The sequence below is a fragment of the Marmota monax genome, unplaced genomic scaffold (genome assembly GCF_021218885.2).
Source record: "Marmota monax isolate L192 unplaced genomic scaffold, Marmota_monax_Labrador192_F-V1.1 WCK01_AAM20220418_F8-fsc00113, whole genome shotgun sequence".
NCBI classification, from domain to species: domain Eukaryota; kingdom Metazoa; phylum Chordata; class Mammalia; order Rodentia; family Sciuridae; genus Marmota; species Marmota monax.
The window spans coordinates 1,210,998-1,225,000 of NW_026694479.1; the positions used below are offsets into that span (position 1 = coordinate 1,210,998).

The 14,003-nt window shown below is 41.0% G+C and overlaps 1 protein-coding gene across 9 annotated transcripts in view; it reads right to left on the bottom strand.

Moving 5' to 3' along the window:
- The window catches only part of Stox2 (storkhead box 2), a 221,719-nt gene that overhangs the window by 22,901 nt on the left and 184,815 nt on the right, over positions 1-14,003 (bottom strand). The window contains exons 1-2 of one of the 9 annotated variants that reach the window (XM_058571188.1): positions 10,003-13,052; positions 8,970-9,534 (exon numbers count right to left, since the gene is read on the bottom strand). The exons of 6 other annotated variants lie outside the window; for them this stretch is intronic. In XM_058571188.1, coding sequence (XP_058427171.1) covers positions 8,970-8,994 — 25 coding nt within the window. In that variant the 5' untranslated portion in view covers positions 8,995-9,534; positions 10,003-13,052. Of the gene's footprint in view, positions 1-8,969; positions 13,053-13,081; positions 13,147-14,003 lie in introns of those variants that run through there. 2 more of the 9 variants (XM_046419058.2, XM_058571187.1) reach the window with 2 other exon arrangements.

Genomic DNA, 14,003 nt, shown 5'->3' on the forward strand with positions numbered 1-14,003 from the left:
AAAGGCGAGGACCTAGAAAATAATTTCTTCTGATGGAGTATAAAAACAAGATGACATGGAGATATTTAAGCATCCAAATTCCATCTTTCTTCTATACCCTGTGATTGAAATAAGCAGGTTGAAAGATTTCCTGATTGTGTATGGGTTGCAAGAGGAAATTTCTCTTTAAAAAAGGAAATGATGATTAGCAAAATTAACACGTTACATCATGCAAGTCCTTGTGTTTTTGGCTGAAACTATTTGCTTAGTTTCAGTGCATCTTCTTGGTTAATTTCTGTTCATGTACAGCAGCCAACCATAAGAAGCAGCATGCTTTCAGTGTGTCAGAATCGCATGTGCTCTGGAAAAGCTCAGCTTCGTTATAATTATGAATACATGCAATAACTTTGAACTCAGGGTATAGAACGAAAATGGAATTTGGATGCTTAAATACCTCCATGTCATCTTGTTTTTATACTCCATCATGAGGACTTATTTTCTACCTCCTTCCCATCCCCCTCCTCCATCAGCAATCCTATCTCCTCTACATCCAAATCTTCCTGGACCTGTTCCCTCTATTCCATCTCCAGGGTTAACAACCCCCGACCCTGTCCACTGGCACCTCAACTCCAAACTGGCTGGTGACAATGTCTCAGTGATGCCCAGCCTTCCTTCCTGCTCCTGACACAGAGCAGCCAGGGTCCTCTTGGGAAAACATAAAACAGGCCACTCTCCTGCATATAACCTTCCAGTGACTGCCTACTGCCTGTGGAGGGAAATCGGAACTCCTCACTAGACCTGCAAGGGTCTGCAGGGTCTGCATCTGTTCATCTGGGACACCTGTCTGCACACCATCTCCCTTCCCATCCCATGCGCACAACCTCCTCTCTTCTTTGAACATACCAGGCTTTTTCTGAACTCAGGCAAAGCCTTTTTAATTTTTGTGCTCTTAGCCTGGGATGTTCCTCAGACAGACCTTGTCAGGATTGGCTCCTTCTCCTTCTTTAGGTCTCAGGTGAAACATCATGTCCTCATGATGTTTCTGTAGTACGGGGGATTGAACCCAGGACCTTGCACATGCTAGGCGAGTACTCCATCATGCAACCATGTCTGCAGTTCTGGGACGGAGCCCTTTCTTGACCACTATCTAAGTTTGCCACTGCCCAGAACCATGTATTTCAACCTTTTAAAAGAAGTGGTGTGGCCTGGTGTGGTGGTGCACTGTGTCCATTCTCTGAATGTGTGTGTGTATGCATGTGTTTACTATTTTTCCATCTGTCTCTCCCACTAGCATGTAAGCTCCATGACAAGGATATGATCGCCACATTTCCTGGTTCTGACAATAAAGCAGTACTGACACTGGACACCAAATATACTTAACCAGGCAATTTTTAAGACTCTCCCAGATTCATTTCATCAATAGTTTCCCAAACACAGTAGTTACCACAGAAAAAAAAAAGTTGAGTAAGATTTAGAACATGTATTAAAAATCCATATTAAAGAAATCATAGGTATCTCTCGACATGTAACACATGCAAGTTTATCAAGATTTTCTGTGGATCTTATACAAACCTATTTAATGAACCAACTAGTCATCTTAAATGTGCTAATAGAAAATTCTTCCAATAACTAGATCACTTTTATTTCTTCAAATAAGAGACTGTAAATACTGCTACAATAACTTTGGTCAGCATAATCTAGGAAATTACCAATTTACAGCATTTTGCATGAATTATTAATTATAACTTACTGTCAATAATTTTTAGAATGGATTTTTCTAATGTTAGGATGAGTTCTGAACACACTCATAAAGCTAACTACAAGCTCATAGGTACTTTGTAGGCTAATGAAGTCTTTCTAAACTGTTCTCATTCTGTGCTACTGCACTAAAAAAATTGGAGCAAATATGTTTTATTTTAGCTTTATTTTCTTACAAACATCCATGTAAGTACAGTCCTCGGGGGACATTTGCTAAATCTAGGCTAATTCAGATAACACCAAACACAGTGCTTTGTACTAAGTAAGCATTCAATAAACTTCTAAGTGGACTTAAGAGTGCAGAAAGGACATGAAAATACAACACTAGGAAGTGAACTTACATTTTTTTGGTACTGGGGATTGAACCCAGGAGTGCTTAACCACTGAGCTATGCTCCCATCCCCTTTTATATGTATTTATTTGTTTGTTTATTTTTGATACCAGGGATTGAACTCAGGGTCAGTTAGCACTGAGCCACATGCCCAGCAACACTGAGTTGCTTAGGGCCTCACTAAGTTGCTGAAGCCGGCTTTGAACTCGAGATCCTCCTGCCTCAGCCTCCTGAGCCACTGGAATTACAGGCACGCGCCACTCTGCCTGGCTATGTTTTTATTTAGAGACAGGATCCACTCGGTTGCTTAGGGACTTGCTAAACTGCTGAGATTGGCCTAGACTTTGCCGTTCTCCTGCCTGAGTCTTTAGAGCTGCTGGGATTATAGTCATGTGCCACGCCCAGCTAAATTTAGGTTTTAAGAGCATTTAATGTTTAAAACAGGTCACTGAAAATTTGGACACTGCTTTCCGGTAAAGTGCTTTGGCAGCTGATCTGCATGAGGAGCAAGATAATTATTGGGGTGGGTCATGAGTGGAGTGAAAGATGGATCCCTCCACGAGAGGAAGGAGAGAGGGCATGCACAGCATGCAGCAGCATGCTGAGCCTGAGGAGCTGTGCGTGCTGGGGGCTCAGCTAGAGCAGGCTGATGGTAAGGTGCAAAGAAAAGCTGAGGCCAGATCTTGGCAGACCAGGAGGCTTAGATCTTAGTTTTGATGATCATAGGACACCACCCATGTTGTGATATAGAGGAATCACATGACCTATTTACTTGAGAAAATCCCTCTGGAGTAACTGTAGAGACCAAACTGATGACAGCTACCTCTGTTCACACAACTGCAGACGAGGGCCTGAGACAACAAGTGGAAATCCTGCAGATGCCAACTTGCTCTGCCTCATTATCTACAGCTAGTCATTTCTACCTGGGGAAATATTATCTGGCACATCCATTTTTACTACTTAAACCCCTACATCTATTTTCCCTTTGAGCATTTGGCCAGTTATTTTAGTTGCAATTTTTATTTTTTTTAATCTAGCACATAATTTATCCTTTCAAGAAATACCTGAATGGCTATTATGTATCAAATACTTGTAGGCACTCAAATTCCAAAATTATTCCTATATCATCCTAAATGTGGGTTTAGAAAAAGTACTGTATTCTATGAATGCTATTTTTGTCCTTTTCAGTCATGAATTCAGGTTCTCTGTACTCCCAACCTTTGCATTGGAGGGAGAATAACACAACTCTTAAGATGTGACTTCCATGGTAATGAACATTCATTCCCTCTGGGATGAGATCCATCTTTCCAAAAGATACCTACTAAAAAAAAGCAAAAAGTCTATTTCATCTTGAAGTATTCATCTTCATGTAACTATGTAAGAAAAGGAAAGCCATAATTTTCCCAAGTGAACTGTATCATAATAAATGACATTCTTGAAGGCACCCCAACATCCATCTTCCATCTTAGCCTTCTTTCACTAATCTGTGCTTTACCCCCACCCCAAGTTTGCATTCAGTATTAATTATGTTGTTTTCCTGTTTATTTTTAGGTACTGTTTTTCACGGTAAATGTTAATCTATAATCTTTGCTGAACCTCTGACTCTAATGAAGTTCATATACCAAAACAACCTGGTTACAAATATGATCCTGAAACGGTACTAAATTATAATTGAGAAATTCCCAATATAAGAAAGCATGCAAGAGATATGCTGATAAGAACCCAGAATCTTAAAAAAAAAATACAATTACCCACTCTGTGCCCATTTCCTCATCTGTAAAATGAGGGTTTGGATGAAATTATTTCAAAGATTCCTTCAAACTCCAAAGTCCCATGATCCTGAATCAATGCAGCAGAATTCTGGCAGAAAATCATAATAAGGTACTTGTGTCCAGTTCTATTTCCATGTTTTTTGGGGAAAATATTTTAATCTCATTTGAGCTGAAAATTAAAAGAAATGGCTAACTATACTAGCTATTATTTTTTCCCTTATAATAAAGGCTTCTTTCTAATTCAAAATCTTATTCAGCTTTGTTCCTCAGGACAAACATGACTCTTTTGATCTCCATACTGCCAAAATTAACATTCAAGTAAAAATTATAGATTCTAATAAAATTACTGCATGGAGTTGATACTGTGACTCCTCATAAAAATGGTCACCCCTGTCTGTAAAGTGCATGGAGGCCACACAGACAATACAACTCTACTCCTTTCAACACACTATTCATAGAACCTACCGACTCGCCAAGTTTTATCTTAAATGCCCTTGAGCTTGGGGAAATCATAAGCTCTCTGAGGTTACAGTTAAGTGAACAGTTTCTCTGATGCACAGCATCAGACAAATCTTGTGTTTTACAATTTAATTCAATTTGTTAACCCCAATTTTATGTATAGATGCTGTCTGGTTCTTTTAACAGAAGGTCTACTACAATGTTTTTTAAAGAGCTGTTTGAAACGGACACGTATTCCTTTCCTACACTCTCTCCGCAAGACCACAGCACCCTTGGTGTGGGGGGAGCATATGGCTCCCATTAGTTCCCTTGCTTCTGAGTTTCCTTTGAAACCAGATTACCGTACTTGACTTTCAAATATTTGCATTTGAAATCTGAAAGAAAACTGGGATTGCAAAAGGCACCTTTACCAGTTTACTGTAGATCTGTTTTAAATGCCACTGATTTCAAAACCTTAAGGCTGGGTCTTTTTTTTTTTTTTTTTGAATTTTTAATATTTATTTTTTATTTTTTGGCAGACACAACATCTTTGTATGTGGTGCTGAGGATCGAGCCTGGGCCGCACGCATGCCAGGCGAGCGCGCTACCGCTTGAGCCACATCCCCAGCCCAAGGCTGGGTCTTTATTGTAATAGTGGAAAGAGACTTAATATTTTTTAAAAAAGTACTTTAGAATATTTAGAAATTCTAAACAGCTTTTCTAAGGTTTCCCAATCTTTATTTCAACAGGTGAAGGGCCTCTTAAAGAAAGTCCAATTTCTGAGTTATTAATTTGAATAAACTTGTAATTCAAAAGTGAACATATGCAGAAGGCTTCTAGTAATGATAACGAGGTTCATGATGTCCATTAAGAAACTTCTAGTAAGAGCTGAGTCAAGAATAGTAATTACTGTGACTTAGGGCACACACACACACCAAAATGAGTCCATGTCCCTCGCCTCTGCTTATCAGCTGTCTGATGTGGAGATGGGCAGCTGGAGAAATGATAAATCAATCAGCTCACAGATGTACAGAGGGAACCGTCATCATCCCAGGCTACACACCTTCTTCAGTCATGCCAGCCTTTGCTCCTATCACTGAGATTCGACTCCTGATGAATAACAGTCATTGAGTAAGAGGCAGACCAGTCAAGAAGGGTAGAGTGGCAGGGAGAGAAGGGCAGTGGGTGAGAACTGCCCTGCTAGGGAGTTGCCCTCCCTAACCCCAGAGATGACTCCTGACATCTTATCGTGATCCATAACATCTAACCCTCTGGACCACTTGGCTCTTCACAATAGATTGCAGCTGCAAAGTTAGGAAGGAAATACGAGCCATCAGACCAATTACACGCTTTAGCACTAAACCTTTGCTAAGGCTTCATTCACATTATAGCCCAACAACTACTACAAAGGTGGTGTTTGTGAGGCACTGTGGACTAAACCCTAGCAGTGTTATTTACATAGCAGGCACTCAAATGTTTGTTGAATAAAAAGGTCCCTCACATAAAGACAAGGCAAGGCAAGGCCCTGCTATCTGCCAGATGGTCTCAATACAAGCTGCTGCCCGGATCTCTAGTCCCTCATCCAGAATTACGTCAACGCCATTTATCACCTGGGATAAAATCATGATGAAATACCAGTCCTAGCTGACAACAGTTGGTGAGATCTCTCAGATGTCACACAGTTGTGTAATGAGCCTGGCTAACCAAAACTCCTATGAAAGATGCCATTTTCCTTTCCTGTGTAGTAAGTGCCTTATATAGAAAAGAATCTGAGCTGGGGGTGGTGGAGGATGCCTGTAATCCCAGCGGCTCTGGAGGCTGAGACAGGAGGACCTTGAGTTCATTGATGGGATTAAATGGGGTAACGAATACTGAGTGTTGTACTGACCAGACCCTAAGAAATATTTAATAAATAGTAGTATTAAAAATATCTTCCCCAAGCCTATCTAATTTCAAGCAACTTACTCTTTCACACTGTTTTGAATTTATACCAATAAGAAATTAATTTAATCCTAAAAAGAAGCCTTTGAAAGAAACAAAAACATCTTTTCGAAGGCTAAGAGGGCAGTTTGATCTTTCTTATGCTCATTTAAATGAGTTTAATCAGATTGCTTTCCTCCTGTCTGGTAGCTGTGAGCACCTGCACTGAGTGAATGGAATAGTAGCTGAAAGGCAAGAAAAGTGAAGACACATTGAACTTCTAACTTTGGGATTTATCACGGGCTGGAAGAGAATGGTCTTAAGGCCAAAGGGAAAAACACACATTGCACCGGGGGCTTTAGAGGAAGCAGCTGGGGAACAGTATGTCATAGTAATAAGGCTGTCAGAGAAACCTTGGCCTGCTTCAAAATTTTGGCTGGGCTAATCCTTCACCTACAAAAGGGAAAGACGTCTCAGTGCTTAAGTAAGATCTCTTGGTGCAAAGATCAATGGCACTAGAAGTTAAGTGGTTTCCCATGGGACCTGGGACGCTCATGGCCATCACGGTGCTTTTCTCGTAGTAAAATGCCCTGTAGGCTAAGAAATAAAGTGACTTTCACCCACTTTCAGAGTTTTACACGCCCTCCTTTCCTTAGGGAAGGCTTGTCCAACAAAATCCAAGCAAACCATGATTAAGGTCCATATTTAGAGCCTCACATTCCTATTTGCTCTTAATGATAACAGTCCCGTTACAAGCAGCGTATGAGCAGCCTTCCCAGATGTGAACGTATCTCACAGTAAGAGTAATCATGATTTCCAGAGAGACTTGCATAATTCTCAAGGTTTACCTTACCATTACTCTATCGTGTGAAGATTCTTTCTTTATTTTTTTTAAATTGGCACATAGTATTTATATATATCTGTGGAATACTGAGATGATAATTTGATATGTATATTTGTAATGTGTAATTATCAAATAAGGGAGTTAGCATTTTTGTTTCTTCAAACATTTATTGTTTCTGTATTTTGAAGAATTCTGAAATCTTCCAGTTATTCTGAAATACGTCATAAATTACGGAAGACAATGGTTACTGCATGGTGCTAGAGAACACGGGCACTAATTCCTCCTATCTAACTACAGCTTGGTACCTACTGTCTAGCCTCTCTCCATCCTTCTCCCCTACCCTTCACAGTCTCCAGGGACCACTGTTGCACTCTGGTCTTCTTTAAGACCCATATTTTTAGTTTCCTTAAATGAGTGAGAACATGTGATGTTTGGTTTTCTGTGCCTGGCTTATTCACTTAACAAGATCTCCTCCAGTTCCATCAAAATGAACAAAACAGACCATTCTAACTCCACAACAAATGAATACTTCTCATTTGCTGTCCCTCTGAATCAGGTATTTACTAAGTAGTTTCTACATATAGGAAATTGCAAGGAGATGCTAATTACAGAAGAAGACATAAATCTTGATCCCCACCTCCAGTGAATTTACAATCTAAGTAGAAAAACAAGATACAAAGACATGAAAATATAAGCAATTATAAAATATTCACATTAATGTTCCAAACATCCTTCAAAGAGCTGTAACAAGAAGATACATGAATGACTAGCAAACTGATTTTATGGTGGGGGTTTAAAAGATTAAGAAATGACTATCTGTTGGGGGTAGTCTCTCCCAGTGGGAGAGATTTCGAACTGGATTTTTAAGGAAGAGTAGAATGGATGGGTGTAGGGTATTATGCAATTACATCCTCAATATACTACACTTGTGTTTTTCCTGACCAAACATCCTTTCAAACAGACTTAACATCCCCAAGATTGCCTTAAAGGTGCAATGTGCTACGCACAGACGCATCCTTGACAAGGAAGAAAGGGAACATGCTTCCTTTTCTTCCATGAAAGGCCGAGCTACGGAGATAGATGGAACAGTAAGAGGAAAAGAGAGGTGCAAGGGTCCTATCCAATATGGAGTTTGCACTATTTTAAGATATTCTAATTATCCTCACAAATTATGTAAAGGATTCAACACTCTCAGAAATACCTTTCATACACACCAACACTAAAACTACACAGTGGATGAAGTGGTAAAACCATGTTTTCAGATGTGCCACGTTTCACTTTGGAAATGGAGCACGGAATGACACTTTTGAGGACCAACATTTACTGTTTTGCTATCAAAAAAAAAAAAAAAAGCTTTGTGTAAAAAGCCCATGAATGTTGTAAGAAAACAGCTGTCATAATCGGAATCCTGAAGCAGACCATAGTGAAATATGCTTACTTCCTTAGTCATTCAGAGCAGCCCCAATACAATGTTAGTCTGGGAAACAGCCCCTGAACATATAAATCAGGATTTTACATGGATTTTAGTGCATTGCATGTAGGATCACAGGACAAATAACATGCAAAATTTCAGGGACTACACATTAATTGAGAAAAAAAAATTTCAAATAGTATTTACTAGAATTCTCCCTCCGAGGAGCGTGAGAGAGACACAGCTGATGGAAACGTGAAAAAGTTTGTTTCCTATCTGCAAGTCCTACAGCTGTTGACTTTTTCAGTTCTAGGGTGACAATGACTCATGCTAGTGAGCTCTTGTGCAGCTGGCAGCCTCCACAGAGGACTTGAGCTATATGTAGGAGGCTGCAGGAGGACTCCAACGGGAAGTCCACTTTTCAGGGTCCAGTTCCCCCTCATCACAGGTGTGAGAGACATTTTACCATATTTCTTTGCACATAACAACTCTTGAACAAAAGCAGGGGGAACCTACCTGACCCGTTCTGGACTGGCTCCATCTCCCAGGTAGCTTTGATGCTAAAGCCTGGTGCATGCTAGGGGGTTGCATCCAAGCGCAAGAAGGAGCCAGTAACAGAAACGGACGTCCTAGAATCTGTAATAAGAAGAAAGAGTAAACTTCTGAGTAATAGTATCCTAAATGAGCACTTCAGACTGGCTGCTGAGGGCCCGTGGAACACAACAGGAATCAGGTACTTTACCTTGGTAGATCTACTTTTAAAAAATGAGCTCCAGAACTCTCAGCTCTTCTTTTAATTCAGGGCTTGAGATACTGGCACAAGTTCAGTTCAAAAGCTGGCAGAAAGCACCTTTTGAAGGTTTTGTGAATATACTTTGCTGGTAATGATTTTTAGAAAGGAGGAAAAACAAAAAAAAAAAAAAAGGAGAGGAATCCTCTTTACCATTCTTTTATCTATTTGCATGGAACAGCTGGAATCCTGTCCCATGCCTATCTCATATATCACAGCCACTTGCACTGAGCCAATGTCCCACTGCAGTGCCTCGGGAATCTGCAGTGTCACTCCTCTTCTGCTCGTTCTCTGCAAAGTGAAGTCATAGGGATGGATCAGCCAACCTGACTTCTCACTACCCTGCCCAGAATCCTTTGTGAGCTGAAATGAGTCATCGCTCCAAGAAAAGCTACAGCCTCCGTGTGTGTCTGGGCTAGCTCCTTTGTCTGTGCAATGCAGAGACTCTAGGTCAGGGACAGAGCCCAGGCACAGGGCTGCATGGGGCACATGCTTCTCTCCAAGGGGCCCAGGTGCCTCACATGCATTAGCACCAATTCATATTTTGTTAATCATCAAAACATTAAAAAGGGCACATACCTCCAGATACTTGAAGAAAGAACACACACATTAAAATTGATCTGGCATCTAATATACTCACCAGTCCACAATTATATACCTGACACATTTTCCTATATATTTTTTTAAGGCTGGCTTCTCATTGTGATGAAGGACGACTCTCCATCGTGTGTGTAACAGGCAGTTCTACAGTATACTCACTGGATCAAAGTTTAGCTGCAGCGAGCTATCTGTCACGAATTCCAGTTGCCGTGCAAGTCTTTGCAAGCCTGGGTCTCATCATTCCCGACACATCCCCGTCAGGCTTGCAGCCTGGGCAGCCAGTGCAGCTCTGCTGCTGCCTGCAGATAAAGCCAGCGTTGGGAATGAGGTCACTATGTCAGGAACTCGCTCTCAGCGTGAGGTTCTCTGAGCTTACAACACAACTGGTAGGAGTCATAGGATTTTTATGTCACTGCTTCATGTGCCTTTTCTTTCTTTCTATTTTTTTTTTAATTTGGATGTCTAAGATCAGTAAGGCAAATAAATCAATTATATATCTGCATCAAAATGTCCTTTTCATGATATTATCTGTACCACCCACAATGAATAACTCATGCACATATGGGTACATGTTGTTTTCACACACACACGTACACACACTCAAGCACATACACAAAAGGACCCCACTTCAGCAGAAACATCGACAAAGCATTTGGTCTTTTATTTACAGTACAAGAAAAGACATGTCAACATCTCAAGAGGAAAGAGGGGCGGGACTTGAGAGTGACAGGACAGAATGACAGGAGTATCAGAGAAAAATAGAGTCACAGTGGAAAAGAATAATTAAGGGGGGAAAAAAAGAATTCTACTGTATTAGTAGTTCTAATTGCCCAAACTCTTCCAAACCAAAAGTAATTCCCAAACAAGCACCCCTCACTACCTCAACTCAGGAAACATACACAGGCCCGTTATCCCATACTCAGAGACTGACTAGATTTGGGCAGGAGAAGCCATGATGAGCGCAAAGTGGAGATGAAACCTAAAACAGGAAGCACCAGAGCACAAGGAACCATTAGCCAGGCTCTCCCAGATCTCAGAGCTGGAAGGGTCCTGACTGGGTCCCCAAGCTCAAATCCCACCAGAATCAGAACCTCTCTTAATTCCTGGGATTCAGCCTGTTCTCAAACATCTCCTTCCACAGATTCAGACCCCATCGCAAGTCACACATACGCTCTGGTGAGCCTAAATCGTCCTCTCCCATCACCCCACACAATGATTCCCATTCTGCCCTCAAGGAGCTGTTAACTCATCCCTCTTCAGTCTGTTAACTCATCCCTTCTCAGTTCATTAACTTATCTACTAGCTACAAAAAGCAATCTAGTCTTCACCTTCCAGACCATCTCTTCTCTCATCACCTACACTTTTGGAAGCCTAGTAAGCATGCAGCCTATATTTTCATTTATTGGTGAACAATACATGGGATCAGAACATTGTTAGCACCTCTTCAGTGCCTCCACCTTCCAATGATTTGCCCTTGTGGATTCCCTCTTTACTGGCAGTCAATTTCCCTCTTACAAGGATGTGGACACCGGCTCTGTTCTCCACATGGCACTGTCCCCTCCACTGTTCTGGACTCTGTGTAGTCGTAAGACTGTGGTAGGTTTTTGGTTATTGTGTCTCACTGTCCATACCACACTAGCTGTTAAATCAGGCCTCCTCTAAGCACTTTTAAAAAACCTCATCAATAATACTTTTATGTTTTATGATAAATAGTTTGGTCTTGATTTCGCCCTCCAATGTTCACTTGATATGCCATAGGTTCTGACCTATGCTGTGGTCTCAGCCTGTGTCCCACACCAGGGCCCCCAACCAAAGCGATTTGAAGTGGTTCTACTAAGCTCAATCCACCCAAATTCACACAATTCAGGCCATTTCCGTCAGTCATAGTCTAATCACTGTGAGGTCAAAAGTACACCTAAAAAAATTTGCACCTTAAGAATGCAGTGATGTAACTATATGACAAAAGTATAAGAAATTAAGATCTAAGTGGAGATATCTTTAGCCCTGGCAACTTAAGACCGTTGGCAGGGGGAATCTCTAGGTTATTGTACCACACCTCTTGACAGAGACCCAAAGTTTCTTCTATAATCTGTAACAGTTTAAATAAGTAGATTAAAAACATCCAAATATTGAAAGAAAGAGGATGGAAAATGTATCCAAATTTACTCATATCTGAACATGCAAGTTTCCATCTCTGTGTGGGCCTACAGTACTTATATACAGATACTTCTAACCCTTATGAGAACCCTATCAGGCAAGTACGAATATGATTTCCTTCCTCAGAAAGTTAAACAGCTCAGGGTTACACAGCTCCTATGTGTCAGAGGGAGGATTTGAACCAGGAAAGCTACTGCCTCTCCATTATTATAATAACCACAGGAAACCAAAATAGTTATAGAATTATCCCTCAATTTTTAAATTTAACGTGAAGTCAATTGCTTACTTGGCACATGGGCCCAGTGGGGTGAAGGTCACAGCTTGGATCCTTGCATTACCAGGTCCCTGGGTCTAAGACTTCTGACTGACTGCCCTCCAACCTCAGCCAGTAGACTTTTATTGAACCTCCATGCAAAGGAGTGTGAAGGATCAGTCAAAACAATAATCACAAACTTTTCTTGCTGTCCTACTAATAGCAAGACAGGTTTTATGATGAACACCCAGTGGCCTTGAATCAAAAAAGACAGGTAAGAAAGGCACTCTGAAGTTTTTGACACCAATATCTGATAGACAGGGAAGCTTAAGAACTGACTCCAGCCATAATTAGCAGCCCTCCTCCTGCCCCCAGCACCTCCTGCTCCTTTTAATAACAGCTTTGGTGTTACGGTAAAGATTTACAAACATCATATAGAATATCCCAGAGGTGATTTGCTCAGTTGACGAGGTGTGGGCAGAGGTTGTGCTTGGCACTCGACTGGTTCCTTGGCAGAAGATTAAATAGTAGCAGCACTTACTGACATCGTCATGCAGAATCTTAATAAACATTTTGATGACTAATGGTCTAGCACAGTCTTAGAGCTGCTGCACTTGATAAAGCAGAAAGCAATAAATATCCTTAAATCAATTAAAAATATCTACCGGGTGCCTAATTGCAATGTTCTATAGTGACTTGGGGAATTTAAATATGTGCAAGATAGCATACATAATGCAAGGCATGTACATTGGTACTTTTGCATGAACAAATGCCATGGTCTCTACCTTCAAGGAGCTTAAAATGCACTCAAGGAGAAGAGATACTCACACATAACAAGTGCAAAGAATACAAGGCAGTGTCTGTCACAGGGAGGGAACAGGAAACAGGTGCCCCTGAAAATTCAGGAGAAAAGAACCTGGGTTAGAACAATCAGGAATGGCTTCAAGGAAAGGTGAACTTTCACTATAAAGAGAAAAGAAAGGACGTCCCACATGTTAGATCATAGACTCCATGCAGAGGGGGATTTCTGCATGTTTTGTGTTTACAAATGTATTCCTAAAAAGTGCCTAGCACTAAATTAATATATACTGAAAGGAGGAAGGAAGGATGGATGGAAGGAAGGAAGGATGGATGGAAGGAAGGAAGGAAGGAAGGAAGGAAGGAAGGAGCTGGAGGGAGGAAACATAAACCCAGGTGTGGAAGTATTGACAGGAAGAGGTGGAGGATCATAAGACAGTTCTTATACGCGGAAGTAAAGGGAGAGGAAGCATAAAGGGTGGTCCCAGATCAGATTGAGAAAGTCTTTGAAGGATCAGAAAAGGACGTGCCTTATATATGCAATGCATTTCACTTGGCATTTGTTATAGCCACCAGAAGGCTTTCTGCTTAGGAAGCCTCACCCCTCCATGAACCCAGAAACAATTACCGCTCAACTCTGGGCAGCTGGCTATGGGAAGGAAGGTTGGCAGGTGAGGTGTGGCTTCCTCAGGGACTTCTCTTGCCTCCCCTCACCACCAGAAGTCGGAAATGCCAAGACTCTCTCTGCTTTGCAAGACTATATCCATAAAGAAGAAAAAAATCCTAGTGTGTTACAATATTATACTCACTGTACCCTAGTTCAAATCAACAGACATTTATTTAAATACAACACTTAGGAAATTTTTTTTTTTTTTTTTTGCTCAGGTGAATATAAAAACAAATGAGTTAAGTTCCTGTCCTCAGAGTTTAGCATCAATATCTGAGTCACTCA